Here is a 14,979-nt window from a genome sequence, read left to right on the forward strand (position 1 = left end):
AGATTTCATGGATTACATGCATTGGAGCTAAAGATGAGTTTAAGGCAGCTAAGAATATTAACACTCGTAGTGTAAGAATAATTGAAGAAAAGTAGCTTGGGAAGACCTTATTGAAGTGTTCAAAATTCTACTGGGTATAGATAAACCGAACCTTAACATTTTGGTTGACATAATCAAACTCTACAACCAGGGGGTATGAGCTGAAACTCAGAAGAGAAATGATAAACAGCTGTAATGTATGTACTTCATGGGTTCTTTGCTTAAGAATTCATAGCAACACATTGCTGTTAAGAACTAGTTGGTTTATTAACAAAAGTTTAACAATCACACTACACATTACTAGTTCATCCACTAGTCTCACAACTGCATACCTCATCGTGGATGACCTAGACCCAACTGACTGGGGTTTTATTTATTCTTGTGAATATCACGTGACTGGCTAAGCCACTCATAATGCAACAGCTCTACAACTATTTTAAACTAAACTTTAAATCAAATGCCCCCTTTTGGTAAGAGCACTAGAACCCACAAATTTCCAAATAAACTTTTATGGAAACTTAAATCAAATAAAAATTTGGTTGCCGGTGGTGATGATGCACTCCAGTCCCTCTGGTGCCCACCTCTTGCGGAAGGCCGTGAGCATATCGGTAGACACTGCGTGCTCCATCTCCAGGGAAACCCTGGTGAGACAACAGCTCTACAAACCTGTGAGCATACTCACAGGTGCATACATTACAACAGGCAGTTCAGATTATTCACTTCACACAGACAGGGTTGATGGAATATACGACCCAATAATACAGTGGAGACGCATATTGCCCAAAAACTCAACAAGGAACTGAATAGTTTTTTGACAAAAGAAGTGATTGAGGAATAAGAAGTGACTGAGAGGTATAATAGAATACAATATGCGAGGTTTGAAATTTGACACGGGCCAGATGGACCACTATGTCCTTTTCTGGCCCTGATCATTTCTATGTACGTCTATCATTCCAAAATAACTTTCACTCCAATATATTGCTGATTTTCTTTGCAAAATAACTCTTTAAATTTGAATTGGATTCAAGTGGATTAAATTAGGGGACCTATTGCATCCAACAAACTGTAGGAATTCAATTTAGATGCCATAGATTTGGATGATATAGAAACATAGAAAATAGGTGCTGGAGTAGGCCATTCGGCCCTTTGAACCTGCGCCACCATTCAATAAGATCATGGCTGATCATTCACCTCAGTACCCCATTTCCGCTTTCTCTCCATACCTCTTGATCCCTTTAGCCGTAAGGGCCATATCTAACTCTCTCTTGAATATATCCAATGAACTGGCATCAACAATTCTCTGCGGTAGGGAATTCCACAGGTTACCAACTCTCTGAGTGAAGAAGTTTCTCCTCATCTCATTCCTAAATGGCTTACCCCTTATCCTTATACTGTGTCCCCTGGTTCTGGACTTCCCCAACATCGGGAACATTCTTCCTGCATCTAACCTGTCCAGTTCCGTCAGAATTTTATATGTTTCTATGAGATCCCCTCTCATCCTTCTAAACTTCAGTGAATACAGGCCAGGTCGATCCAGTCTCTCCTCATATGTCAGTCCTGCCATCCCGGGAATCAGTCTGGTGAACCTTCGCTGCATTCCCTCAATAGCAAGAACATCCTTCCTCAGATTAGGAGACCAAAACCGAACACAATATTCCAGGTGAGGCCTTACCAAGGCCCTGTACAGCTGCAGTAAGACCTCCCTGCTCTTATACTCAAATTCCCTAGCTATGAAGGCCAACATACCATTTGCCTTCTTCACCGCTTGCTGTACCTGCATGCCAACTTTCATTGACTGATGTACCATGACACCCAGGTCTCATTGCACCTACCCTTTTCCTAATCTGCCGCCATTCAGATAATATTCTGCCTTCGTGTTTTTGCCCCCAAAGTGGATAACCTCACATTTATCCACATTATACTGCATCTGCCATGCATTTGCCCATTCACCTAACCTGTCCAAGTTACCCTGCAGCCTCTTAGCATCCTCCTCACAGCTCGCACCACCACCGAGCTTAGTGTCATCTGCAAACTTGGAGATATTACACTCAATTCCTTCAACTAAAACATTCATGTATATTTTAAAGAGCTGGGGTCCCAGCACTGAGCCCTGCGGCACCCCACTAGTCACTGCCTGCCATTCTGAAAAGGACCCGTTTATCCCGACTCTCTGCTTCCTGTCTGCCAACCAGTTCTCTATCCAGGTCAGTACATTACCCCCAATACCATGTGCTTTAATTTTGCACACCAATCTCTTGTGTGGGACCTTGTCAAAAGCCTTTTGAAAGTCCAAATACACCACATCCACTGGTTCTCCCTTGTCTACTCGATTAGTTACATCCTCAAAAAATTCCAGAAGATTTGTCAAGCATGATTTCCCTTTCATAAATCCATGCTGACTTGGATCGATCCTGTCACTGCTTTCCAAATGTGCTGCTATTTCATCTTTAATAATTGATTCCAACATTTTCTCTACTACTGATGTCAGGCTAACCAGTCTATAATTCCCCGTTTTCTCACTCCCTCCTTTTTAAACAAATTGTTGTTACATTAGCTACCCTCCAGTCCATAGGAACTGATCCAGAGTTGATAGACTGTTGGAAAATGATCACCAATGTATCCACTATTTCTAGGACCACTTGCTTAAGTACTCTGGGATGCCGCCTATCAGGCCCCGGAGATTTATCAGCCTTCAATTCCATCAATTTCCCCAACACAATTTCCCGCCTAATAAGGATTTCCTTCAGTTCCTCCTTCTCACTAGACCCTCGGTCCCCTAGTATTGCCGGAAGGTTATTTGTGTCTTCCTTCATGAAGACAGAACCAAAGTATTTGTTCAAACTGGTCTGCCATTTCTTTGTTCCCCATTATAAATTCACCTGAATCTGACTGCAAGTGACCTACTTTTGACTTCACTAATCTTGTTCTCTTCACATATCTATAGAAGCTTTTGCAGTCAGTTTTTATGTTCCCGGCAGGCTTCCTCTCATACTCTATTTTCCTCCTCCTAATTAAACCCTTTGTCCTCCTCTGCTGAATTATAAATTTCTCCCAGTCCTCAGGTTTGCTGCTTTTTCTGGCCAATTGATATGCCTCTTCTTTGGATTTAACACTATCCTTAATTTCCCTTGTTAGCCACGATTGAGCCACTTTCCCCATTTTATTTTTACTCCAGACAGGGATGTACAATTGTTGAAGTTCATCCATGTGATCTTTAAATGTTTTCCATTGCCTATCCTTGTCAACCCTTTAAGTATCATTTGCCAGTCTATTCTAGCCAATTCACATCTCATACCATCGAAGTTACCTTTCCTTAAGTTCAGGACCCTGTTCTCTGAATTGACTGTGTCACTCTCCATCTTAATAAAGAATTCTACCATATTATGGTCACTCTTCCCCAAGGGGCCTCGCACAACAAGATTGCTAATTAGTCCTTTCTCATTACACATCACCCAGTCCAGGATGGCCAGCCCGCTAGTTGGTTCCTCGACATATTGGTCTAGAAAACCATCCCAAATACGCTCCAGGAAATCCTCCTCCACCATATGGCTACCAGTTTGGTTAACTCAATCTATATGTAGATTAAAGTCACCCATGATAACTGCTGTACCCTTATTGCATGCATCCCTAATTTCTTGTTTGATGCTGTCCCCAACCTCACTACTACTGTTTGGTGGTCTGTGCACAACTCCCACTAGCGTTTTCTGCCCTTTGGTATTCCGCAGCCCTACCCATACAGATTCCACATCATCCAAGCTAATGTCCTTCCTTACTATTGCGTTCATTTCCTCTTTAACCAGCAACGCTACCCCACCTCCTTTTCCTTTCTGTCTATCCTTCCTGAATATTAAATACCCATGGATGTTTAGTTCCCAGGCTTGGTCACCCTGGAGCCATGTCTCCATGATGCCAATTATATCATATTCATTAATTGCTGCCTGTGCAGTTAATTCGTCCACCTTATTACAAATACTCCTCGCATTAAGGCACCAGATGGCACCATGAATCTTAAGCTCTGGCCAGCAGAAAGATTCCTGTGTAAAAATAAGTTTAGCTCCATGCACTTTAACTTTGAATGGAACCAAAGAAGGTTTGATTGACGGATTCCATGAGTCATTCAGAAATTTAGAGAACATTTAATGTTTACACGGTTACTCTACATGAATTACCAGTAAACAAACGCATCAAGAAAAATGCTAAAATGTTCAGATATAAACATTTAAATTTCCCTTACCTGACAGGCGAAGGTGCTGGGGCCCTCACATGACGAACAGGAGATGGGGATTGTTGGCGAGTCATTTTGCCAGCAGTAGCTGGTGGGGTTGGGGACCTGGACGTTGGTTTTGGTGGGACGCGTGGCGGTGTCTTATGATGCAAATGCTGAACTACTGTTCTGCCATCAACAACCATTTCAATTGTTGAGGACCTGGCCTCAAAGGGAGCTTCCATTTTCTAAAATATAAATAAAAAAGAAAATTGTATTGGCTTATATTCAATTATAACAAATAAATTATAGTAACATTGATCTCACAGTGAAGATCAAGAACAATATACCTTTTCAAATTGGATTTGTCTTGCTTGGGAAATTTCAGTAGAGGTAATAATTGTCTTTGTCTTTTTAGCGGGTACCACTTCATCATCAGCTGCAGAAAAGAAATATGATAATGAAAGTGTTATAATTAATTTAGAAACTGTACAAGGTATTCTTGACTTGCACAAATACTAACAAAAAGTACCTTGGACGTGAAGCTCGGCTGTAGAGGTGGCACGTCCAACGCTGTTTGTGGCAGTCACGGAGAAGGTTCCAGAATCCTCCGTAAAAGCTTCAGTAATAATCAAACTGTACAAATCACTGTCTTGTACAATCTGGAAGTCGGGAGAATTCTGGATTTCTGCTCCTTCCCTGTAGAACTTCACCACAGGTGTAGGGATTCCAGTCACACGAACGTCCAGTCTAACTTTGGATCCTTGTCTCACAGTCATGCTTTGTAGTCTCTGTATAAAGTTGGGAGGCGCTGTTTCTGCTGCAATGCGTAAAAAAAACTTACTAAGTTTAAATTCATAGCTATCTTGGATTGCATTATTATGCACCAATCTATATCATTAAAAGTTTTGCACATAATGCACGCCATACTTTAAATGTGTCACTAGCTCAAAAACTCAACTTTTCTGATTTGCCTTGCCTTCAGGAGACCTGATTGAGGTGTATATAATTATGAGGTGCCTGAATAGAGTGGATAGGAAGGACCTATTTCCATTAGCAGAGGGATCAACAATCAAGGGGCATAAATTTAAAGTAATTGGTAGAAGGTTTAGAGGGATTTGAGGGGAAATTTCTTCACCCAGAGGGTGGTGGGGGTCTGGAACTCACTGCCTGAAAGGGTGCTATAGGCAGAAACCCTCCCAACATTTAAAAAGTACTTGGATGTGCACTTGAAGTGCCGTAACCTACATGGCTATGGACCAAGAGCTGGAAAGTGGAATTAGGCTGGATAGCTCTTGTTCGACCGATGCGGACACAATGGGCAGAAATGGCCTCCTTTCGTGCTGTAAATTTCTATGATTCTATGATTCCCTACTGACCCTAAATACAGCTTTTACTATTATCCCATATCCAATGTTTTTTCCCTTCTGTGCCTCTTGAGTCTCTCTACTCATGCAGTCTAAGTACCCATGCCTTCACTGCTGCTGATCCATGCCAAATGTCAGGGATATCACTATGGGGATAACTGTCACCATCATCACTTGGACAGTAAACTAGCGGAGTGGATCTCCTGTTTGTTATAGAACCTGTCCGATTTAAATTTTTCTGTTGAGGAGAAACATTGTATCTCTTATACCATTTTCTATATGGTCCACTTCCTGCTAGATGCAACACTATTTGGTGTTTTATGACCCCCAGTTGTCTGAACAGATTGCTAGATTGGGTTGAGCGGCCTTTTAGTCTTTTCATACCATACTGTTACTTCCTATCATCTTTTTTCTCGAGCCATAGCTTTATTGTACAAAACCTTTGATGTATGCTCTATAGCAATATTGCCTTTTTATATTGCAGCAATCTCCTCTTTTACACTCGGGGAATCAAAAGCCTTTGTTTTTAAAACTTGTATTTTAATCCTAAAACCCTTTTAGCTCAATATTATCCAACTAGCTTATTTATTTAATAATCCATTTGTGCCTATCCGCACAGTACAATGTCTTCTACCCTGAAATTCATCCTGCTCCAATGTTATCAGCATCATTAGTGGAAAAGACAGGATTTGTGAGAACACAATTTAAACCAATGCTGTCTACATTACTGTTCTATTTTTGTTCTGTATTAGAATAATGTAAAAACATTATCTATATTCTTACAAAAAGAAATATCCCTACTGCACTAATGTGACACTACCATTCCCCACATCAGGAAACCTCATTGCATCTCTGCAAGTAATTTGTGATTCAGTGACAAATTGCAGGTCGTATTGGACAATGAATCCATACCAGCAGGAATTAGATTGAGACCGGTCGGTCCCTGATTTTATATATACCATTACAACAGCAGAAACGAGGGAAACTTCCCATTAATCTGGCTAGATTTAAGCCTGGGTCCCAGAGGTAAAATGCAGCATATTAATCAACTACTTTACCTTATTTCCCTACTTAATTTCCTGATGTTATGATTAAGCTTGTGATTTCTGAGATATATCCTTTATATGCAACCAAATTATCATTTTACCGTGAATTTGTTTTTGAAAAATTGTAATAATTTATGTTTATTGGTAAAAAAAATTCCAAGAAACTAATAACAGACGTGGTAAAAGACATCCTTTATCAATGAACTCACAAAGTTTTGACAAAGGGTAATAACATTATTAATTTACAACAAAGGTTGGAAGTTCAAAAGGTTTGATGGGCAATAATGAAGTGGAGCAGATGCACCAGTGAAAGTAAAACGAATTGAGATTTATAGGGAGGACACGGGCCTTACCATTTGCCCGACCCATACCTTGATAATACCTCATCTTCTATATAAAGATAGCAAGTATGGGTGATCCAAATGTTTCATCTTCTGTATTGGACTCATTTATTAATTGCATTTCTATACTGCCTTATCACACCTTATTCAAAATGTTCTGAAGTGCTTCAAATAGGATGAAATACTTGAAAATACAATTGCCGTTGTTATGCAGATGAATGCAGCAGTCATTTTGGCCACAATAAAATCTCACAAATAGCAATGAACTGAATAACCAATTAAGTTATTTTTGGTGGTGTTAGCTGAGAACGAATGTTCTACAGGGCCTTTAACATTTTCTTCATCATCTGGAACAAGCCTAACTTGAATGTCGTATCTAAAGAATGGCGCTTCTGATAATGCAGCACTCCCTGTCAAAAGTGCACTGAAATGTCAGCCGAGATTATTTTTCAAATGGCCGTATGTTCACTTCAAATCAGGTTATCTTATCTATTTTAATTCATAACCAAATTAATGTCTACTCTGCAGGGCATTTGAAAATATAAATAGGAATACTGTACAGAATCAGAAGTATCTAGTGTCAACCCATTACACATTATACAAAATAAGACCAAAAATGTAAAATATACATTTTAGAAAATTGCAAAATAGCGTGTTAAAATATTGTTCTTTAAGAGGAGTTACAACCATGAAAATTCATAAAGGGGCAACTCAGTTGATCGTTTTAAAAGGGAACGTATGTTTTTTTGTTATGTACTAACAAAGGGTAGGGTATAAACATCTTCATGCCCATGGTATATCGAAAACTTGACGGCGTGTAGTATTTTTAAACTATTAACAGTTATATTTTCAGAAGATTAAAAAGTACTGCAAAGGTCAGCAGTCTCAACCCCAAAGACGGCGATGGTGTAATTACATTGGATTCCTGTAGAGGGTGCTCCTAGTGGGTGTTAAACTTAGTGTTGCCCCCACGTAAAAGGAGTGGGAAGGAAAGGTGAGGGAGGGGAAAGTTCAGCCCGCGTCGCCGCCCCTTTACTTTTTTTTTTAAAATGAGGAATTTGCCGGCTATTTTCACTGGAGTCTCTCCCTTTCTCCTTGCACTCCCCTCCTCTGTTCCCAGCCTCGCTGTGTGGTTGCTATGGGCGTTTACCTGTCACCAGCAGCTCGGCGGTACTAGTCGCTTGTCCTGATCCATTGGTGGCTCGCAAAGAGAACCTGCCGCTGTGCGCAGGCGTCACATGAGAAAAAGTCAGCTTCGCGCGGCCGTCGCTGAACGAAATCTCTGCGCCTGGGAGAGCAGCAGTGGAGAGAACCTGGCCATCTCTGAACCAGCTCACCTCAGGAACTGGCAAACCTGCAACACACAGACAACAGGGCTCCAGAATCCAGTGCATTCACACCGACAGATAGAACGCACATTATGCAACGAACAGAAAGATATATAGAAGTCCAATGCAAATAGAAAATCAAATATTGGGCAAAATTGTTTGGAAATAAAACTAAGAGAAAAATATTTCAGTTTGCATTACTCTGATTTGACCAAATAATAACGAACATAAGATTATAATATAATGAGGGGGCTCGACAAGGTGGATGCAGAGAGAATATTTCCACTCATAGGGGAAATTAAGACTAGGGGACATAGTCTCAGAATAATGGGCCGCCCATTTAAAACTGAGATGAGGAGAAATTTCTTCCCTCAGAGGGTTGTAAATCTGTGGAATTCTCTGCCCCAGAGAGCTGTGGAGGCGGGGTCATTCAATATATTTAAGGCGGGGATAGACAGATTTTTGAGCGATAAGAAAGCAAAGGGTTATGGGGAGTGGGCAGCGAAGTAGAGCTGAGTCCATAAACAGATCAGCCATGATCTTATTGAATGGCGCAGCAGACTCAAGGGGCCAAATGGCCTATTCCTGCCCCTATTTCTTATGTTCTTATGTTCTTATGTTAACACTGAGTTCTTGAACAGTTTGCTGAGATGTGTATCTATTTATGAAAGTGCATTTTGACAATAAATTGAGCAATAATAAAATACAAAATTCTATATTTTATGGTGTGGAGCAACTGCTGGTAAACAATTATTTTACTGCTTCCTGAAATAATACAATTTACAAGATAACAAACACTTGTATCTAGTTATATAGAACAACAAAGGTGACCATCAGGATTCTTAACCTATTTCTCCCCCGCCATTCAGATGCCGACAGCCATGATTTTAATTTCCAGTATTGTGTGTCCTTAAATCTGTCTACTTGAGTTTACTTAACACAAAAATGACTCGATAACTTACCACTAATATGCGCTTCAAAGGCTGCGGCACTACCCTCTAATGCCACAACGCTTTGAAGCGGATGTAAAAAGGTGGGAGCTTGTGTTGTCATTTTTATAGGCACCCTAAAAAAGTAAAACACGCATAGTTAATAACGGCATTTCTTAGACTGTTTCCTTGTCTATTATTTTAAATAATGACATGAATAAATATTTTTCTTAGTCATATTCTGTGCTTATATTTTTATATCTGGCTGGCATGGGTTGCTTCTTAGATTGGCCTGGGTAAGTGGAAAGAAAGCAATTCAAAAATGTTTTAACGCTGACGCTACAGAACAAGAGCTATTCGTTTCGGAATAATAAACAAATTATGAACGAGATGTGTTTTTGTGTATGCATGCAATTTGCTCTTAGAGTTGATGAAACATGTTTAACCTTGTACCCAGTCTATCCTTACTTTACTTTATCATAGTCATCTTTATTTTATTATGTCGATTCAGCGATGACAGCAATATCTATATTAAATCAATTTGGACTATGAGTCATCTCAGTGCTTGAACACACTCCACTGATAACCTCTGATATGCAGACTGAGCTATTCATGACACTATTCTATAATAAAAACTAACAGTGAAAGGCAGGGCAACTGTTATAGAATGGTTTAAAATATGGTTAAATAACCTGACTGAGGTGTTCTACACTATTTCTATATTAGATCAGCATGCTATGTTGTAGAATAATTATTTCTCATCTTATTGCCAAATATTCAATTACATATTTCCAGAATTGAAATGAACAAATTAATAATTTACCCAAATTATGTTGGAAATCTTTTCTTCTTCCACTTTTATCTAATTATTTTACAATCTTAGTCCTAACTAAACAAACATACAAATCTGTTCTTTAAGTAAAGTTAATTTATGTCACACTAAAAAAGATCACTATTACACCCCAAATATTAGTTTAAATAAAAACCCAATGTGGCATGCAGTTACACATGAAAGGAAAGATAGAATAACGATTTTATATTCAGAACATATAGTACAAAGTAAATTAAGTTGCAACATCTTATAAATATGATCCTTAGTTTCTTCATAAGTAAGGATTACCTAACTTGTGACAGAAAAGCTGGGTTCTAAATTTAGCCAGATCACTTTGATTGACAGTGGACAAGTGTGACATAACTCAGCGCTGATTCCCTTAAAAAGACATCACTGCCTAGCTGATACCAGATGCATATAATCAGTGCTATTCTTAGCAGTTCTTAATTTAACTGTCAATAGCATAACCTTGAAAACTTTAACTACAGACCAAACATTTTACATGATTTTGATTTCAACGCAGAATTCAATTTGCCTTAATATTTAAATGTTAAGTATTGTTCAACAAATCCATTTCACACTCCGAAGACTGGGTAGCATTGTCTAGGGTTATAAATGATTTAATACGGTATAGATAAATATATTTTAAAGTTGTTTTCTCAAACTTTTACTGGGAAAATAAATATTACAAGAATGTATTTATTGCTTAACATACAAAATCACTTGAATGAATTGCAATACTATGAAAACAAAATGCTGCTTTAGAAGAAATGCAGATTTACTAACCTGAATTTTCAAGAGTGCCTAGAGTTATAGGGCTAAGCCCAAAGGTTTTAAGGCTTCGGAAACTACCTCCTTATTCAGAATTTTGCCAACAATCCACTGAGAGAATGGGACTTTCCTCTTACTGAAAGGAAACAAAACTACACGGAGGTTGTGGACGGTCTAGGTGTAGTTTTAATTTCCCATGCAATCCCTACACCCGAGGCAAGGCTGGGAATGCCTGGACCGCTCAGAAGTGCTAACATGGTGGTTTTACCTTATATACCATAGCTCTGTTGAAAGTATGCAACATCATTTCTTAGACCCTTCTGATTGGCTATTACAGCAGGGCATCATGGGATAATGACACCATTTTAGGCAACACTGCCAGTCACTACTTTTATGCAGACAGTGCTAATTTTGGCACATTAGTTCTGAGTTCTTTGTGTCACTCAATTCCTATGGTCACAATGATTAGATTCAATTCAAATACATCAGCAGTTTTCTTTTTCTTTTCCTAATCTTTACTTTTGTATAGTCCAGTTATCACTAAACCGATAAAGAAAGAATGAAACCCTTAGCAACAGTGCATGTCTGAGAGCAGAAGTCCTGTTACTGTCAATCATTGATGACACATTGATACTAACAACTGCATCTGTCAATCATCAAGTCAAATGAGCGAACTCTTAATTTCAAAAAGTGATCAAGAGTATTCGTTTAAATAGTGTTGATCAATAGAATTTGCGTTAACACAGACAATCCCATTCATTATAGATTTTCACATTTACTTTATGTTGCTATTACTACTGCAAAAGTTAAAATGAAAGTTTTTGAGTAAGTATTCCAAACAATTCAAATGTTCAAAATGTACAAGGATGTGTAATTCAATCTCATTGTAAAAAGGGACTAAATCTAGTTTGTTTTATCTGCCACAATGGGTTTGTATACAAAGGTTATAATATGAATGACAATATTATGAAATACAAAGTTCCTGATTATATTTATGCAAATTTCTTTCTTCTTTATAATTTAAAAACTATAAAAGATTGAACAAAATCAATAAAATGCACATAGTAGCACACTAACTGTTTTATTTCTCTACCATGTCAAATAGAGAAGTACTGATATCTAATTGTGTAATTATATCGATATATATTGCTGCAGCAATACAGAGACAGGAATTTGTATTTTATTTGATCTTTGACATATATCTGCACTGTGGAGACCAGCAGTTGGGAATTTAATATGAAAATGTAGAGTACTAAAAATATATATTTTTCAGATTATCAGAGAATCTAATGTTGTGTATAAGAATATGAGCCAGCCTGGAATGAGAAAAGGTTGTTTGATGCAACAAGCCCATTTCTTTCACAGTATTTTTTTTCCTATTATGGATTCTACCCCACTAATTTAAATAACATGAAGGAAAGTTGTATAGAATTTCTCCTTGACCCCCAGTAATACTTCAGCAAAATTTCAAAATATTTAACTATCCTAATAGTTCCAATATTCAAAGCTGGAGGGCAGCTCTCTGTAGTCTCCGCAAAGCAGAAAACATTGTTCCATGGAACATTGCACCATCTCGGTCAATACTTCTCTCTATAATCTTCAATCCCATTCCTAACCAGATGTTTCTCTGGATCTTTATTGATATAGTTAATCAATACAATTTTTAATATTTTTGCTAAGTGTCTCCACTGCATATCCACTGCTTTGGGCAAAAATTCTTAAATCTCCAGTTTCAGTTTAGTATTGTTAATTTTATACTAAAAATAAATTTTGCAAATTGCATGCCACTGATGAAACCTCACAAGCAGCTAGTGGAGGTGTGAAATTGGGTACATGTTTGCACGGTATGCCTGAGTTTATGAGGTGCTATTGAGGGAGGGGAGTAATTCCAGGAGGGTATACAGCCAACGGATTTCATCTTAATACGCTAACGAAGGAATTCAGGTCCCACACTGAATTTCAAAAGTTTGGGCAATGCTTTGTCCATATTATTAGTCTGTGTGCAGAGTGCAAGAGCAAGAATGTGCTGCTAAGTAGGCTATTTGTTGCTTTTTCACTTGCATCTGGATGTTTTGCTGCTAATAGTTAGAAGACTGTGCATTCATCATTGTACATATATTTGTTGGGCTCTCTGAATCACAAGCCTAAGTTTTGCTCTACTGCACTTCTAGTTAATGCCAAATAGCTGTTGCAATTGGGAGGATGGGCCTGGCATTTTCAACTCCCATTCTTCTGCATGATTTGGATGAAGAGGACCAGTTCATGGCAGGACATCATCTGCAAGTTCAGTTACTGTATAAGTACTATGTATGCATCCACCATCACTCCAAGACCTAGATTTGCAGTCCATGCCACTCCTACCTGGGTATGTCAGATGTGACAAGTCTTCAGCAGCTCTGCTTCATTGCAGTGACAGAATTATGCCATCCCCTACAGCTTGAATTGCTGATCATGTCAAGGACTGGAATATACTTTGCTGTTGCTACGAAGATAACAGTGCATTAAGTTTCTATGCCATAGGATTATTCCAGGCCACCACATGATACATCTGCCAGTTCATTCTTACATCCAGCAAGTGACTGATGCCATATTTTCCAACCACCATCCATGGGGAAAAGAGCTACTAACTGCAGAGGGTACAGAGCCATTACCAATTAGTAAGTTTCCCACGAGTTCAAAGCATCATCAATGGCACCCATGTGGACATCATGACTCCTTATCACAACCCTAATGTATAGATGAATCAGAAGCGTTTCCATTTCCTTAATGTGCAGGCGGTTTTCAACCACAACAACGTTATCCTGTATGTTAATGTCTCCTATCCAGGGAGCACCCACACTGCTTTTGTTCTCCAGCAATTTACAGTGCCTTCATTGATTGACAAGTGGTGACAGAATGTCTAGATTGCTCTTGGAAGATTAGAGATACCTGTTACAACCATGTTACCCCAATCCACATAGCAGACACTTGCTGGATGTAAGACATGTGACGTCAGCGTGACGTCAGCTCAAAGGAAACAGCTGATTGGTGAGTAGCCGGTGAGTGCTTTTGTTTTCTAGTTTAAGTTTATTTCATAGTCAAATAGTTCATAGTTCATAGTTTAGTTCATAGTCAAATTACTAGAGGCATGGCTGGGCAGCTCAGCCCCATGGAGTGCACATCATGTGCCATGTGGGAAGCCCTAGACGCTTCGCATAGCCTGGACAACTACATGTACAGGAAGTGTTACCAGCGACAGCAACTCGAGCTCCAGCTGGAGTCACTGCGGTGCACCCATGAGGCTGAGAACTTTGTGGTAGCATGTTTCTAGAGGTGGCCATCCTGCAGCTTAAGAGTGTGCAGCCAGAGAGGAAATGGGTGATCGCTAGACAGAAGAACAGGACCAGGCAGGTAGTGCAGGAGTTTCCTGAGTGCATTTTGCTTTCCAAACAGTATTCTGTTCTGAGTACTGGTGGGGGCGATGGTTCTTCTGGGGAGTGCAGCAAGAGCCAAGTCCATGGCAGCATGGTTGGCTCTGATGCACAGTGAGGGAGGAAGCAGAGTGGAAGAGCACTAGTGGTAGTGGATTCGATAGTTAGGGGAGCAGACAGGCCTTTCTGCGGCCGCAGACATGACTCCAGGATGGTATGTTGACTCACTGGTGCCAGGGTCAAGGATGTCACCGAGCGGCTGCAGGGCATTCTGGGGGGAGAGGGTGAACAGCCAGAGGTTGTGGACCAATGACATAGGTAGAAAGAAGGATGAGGTCCTGCACGCAGATTTTAGGGAGCTAGGAGAGAGATTAAAAAGCAGAATCTCAAAGGTAGTAATCTCCAGACTACTCCCGGTGCCACGTGCTAGTGAATACAGAAATAGAAGGATAGGACAGATGAATGCGTGGCTGGAAGGGTGGTGCAGGAGGGAGGGCTTTAGGTTCCTGAGGCATTGGGACCGTTTCAGGGTGAACTCGGACCTGTACAACCCCGACGGGTTGCACCTCAACAGAGCCGGGACCAATACTTTTGTGGGGGGTGTTTGCTAGTGCTGTTGGGGAAGGTTTAAACTAGCTTGGCAGGGGGATGGTAACATAAGAATAGATTCAGTAGGGAGAGAAGCAAAGCTGGAATTGGAAAGCAAAAAGTA

The 14,979-nt window shown here is 39.7% G+C and overlaps 1 protein-coding gene across 2 annotated transcripts in view; it reads right to left on the minus strand.

Moving 5' to 3' along the window:
• Nucleotides 1–11,086, minus strand: part of ttn.2 (titin, tandem duplicate 2) — a 413,561-nt gene extending 402,475 nt beyond the window's left edge. For both annotated transcript variants that reach the window (XM_070875791.1, XM_070875789.1), the window contains exons 1-6: nucleotides 10,873–11,086; nucleotides 9,288–9,391; nucleotides 8,148–8,351; nucleotides 4,776–5,063; nucleotides 4,594–4,682; nucleotides 4,274–4,491 (exon numbers count right to left, since the gene is read on the minus strand). In XM_070875791.1, coding sequence (XP_070731892.1) covers nucleotides 4,274–4,491; nucleotides 4,594–4,682; nucleotides 4,776–5,063; nucleotides 8,148–8,351; nucleotides 9,288–9,378 — 890 coding nt within the window. In that variant the 5' untranslated portion in view covers nucleotides 9,379–9,391; nucleotides 10,873–11,086. The remainder of the gene's footprint in view (nucleotides 1–4,273; nucleotides 4,492–4,593; nucleotides 4,683–4,775; nucleotides 5,064–8,147; nucleotides 8,352–9,287; nucleotides 9,392–10,872) is intronic.
• Nucleotides 11,087–14,979: the final 3,893 nt, after the last annotated feature.

The sequence above is a fragment of the Pristiophorus japonicus genome, chromosome 3, assembly GCF_044704955.1.
Source record: "Pristiophorus japonicus isolate sPriJap1 chromosome 3, sPriJap1.hap1, whole genome shotgun sequence".
Classification (NCBI taxonomy): domain Eukaryota; kingdom Metazoa; phylum Chordata; class Chondrichthyes; family Pristiophoridae; genus Pristiophorus; species Pristiophorus japonicus.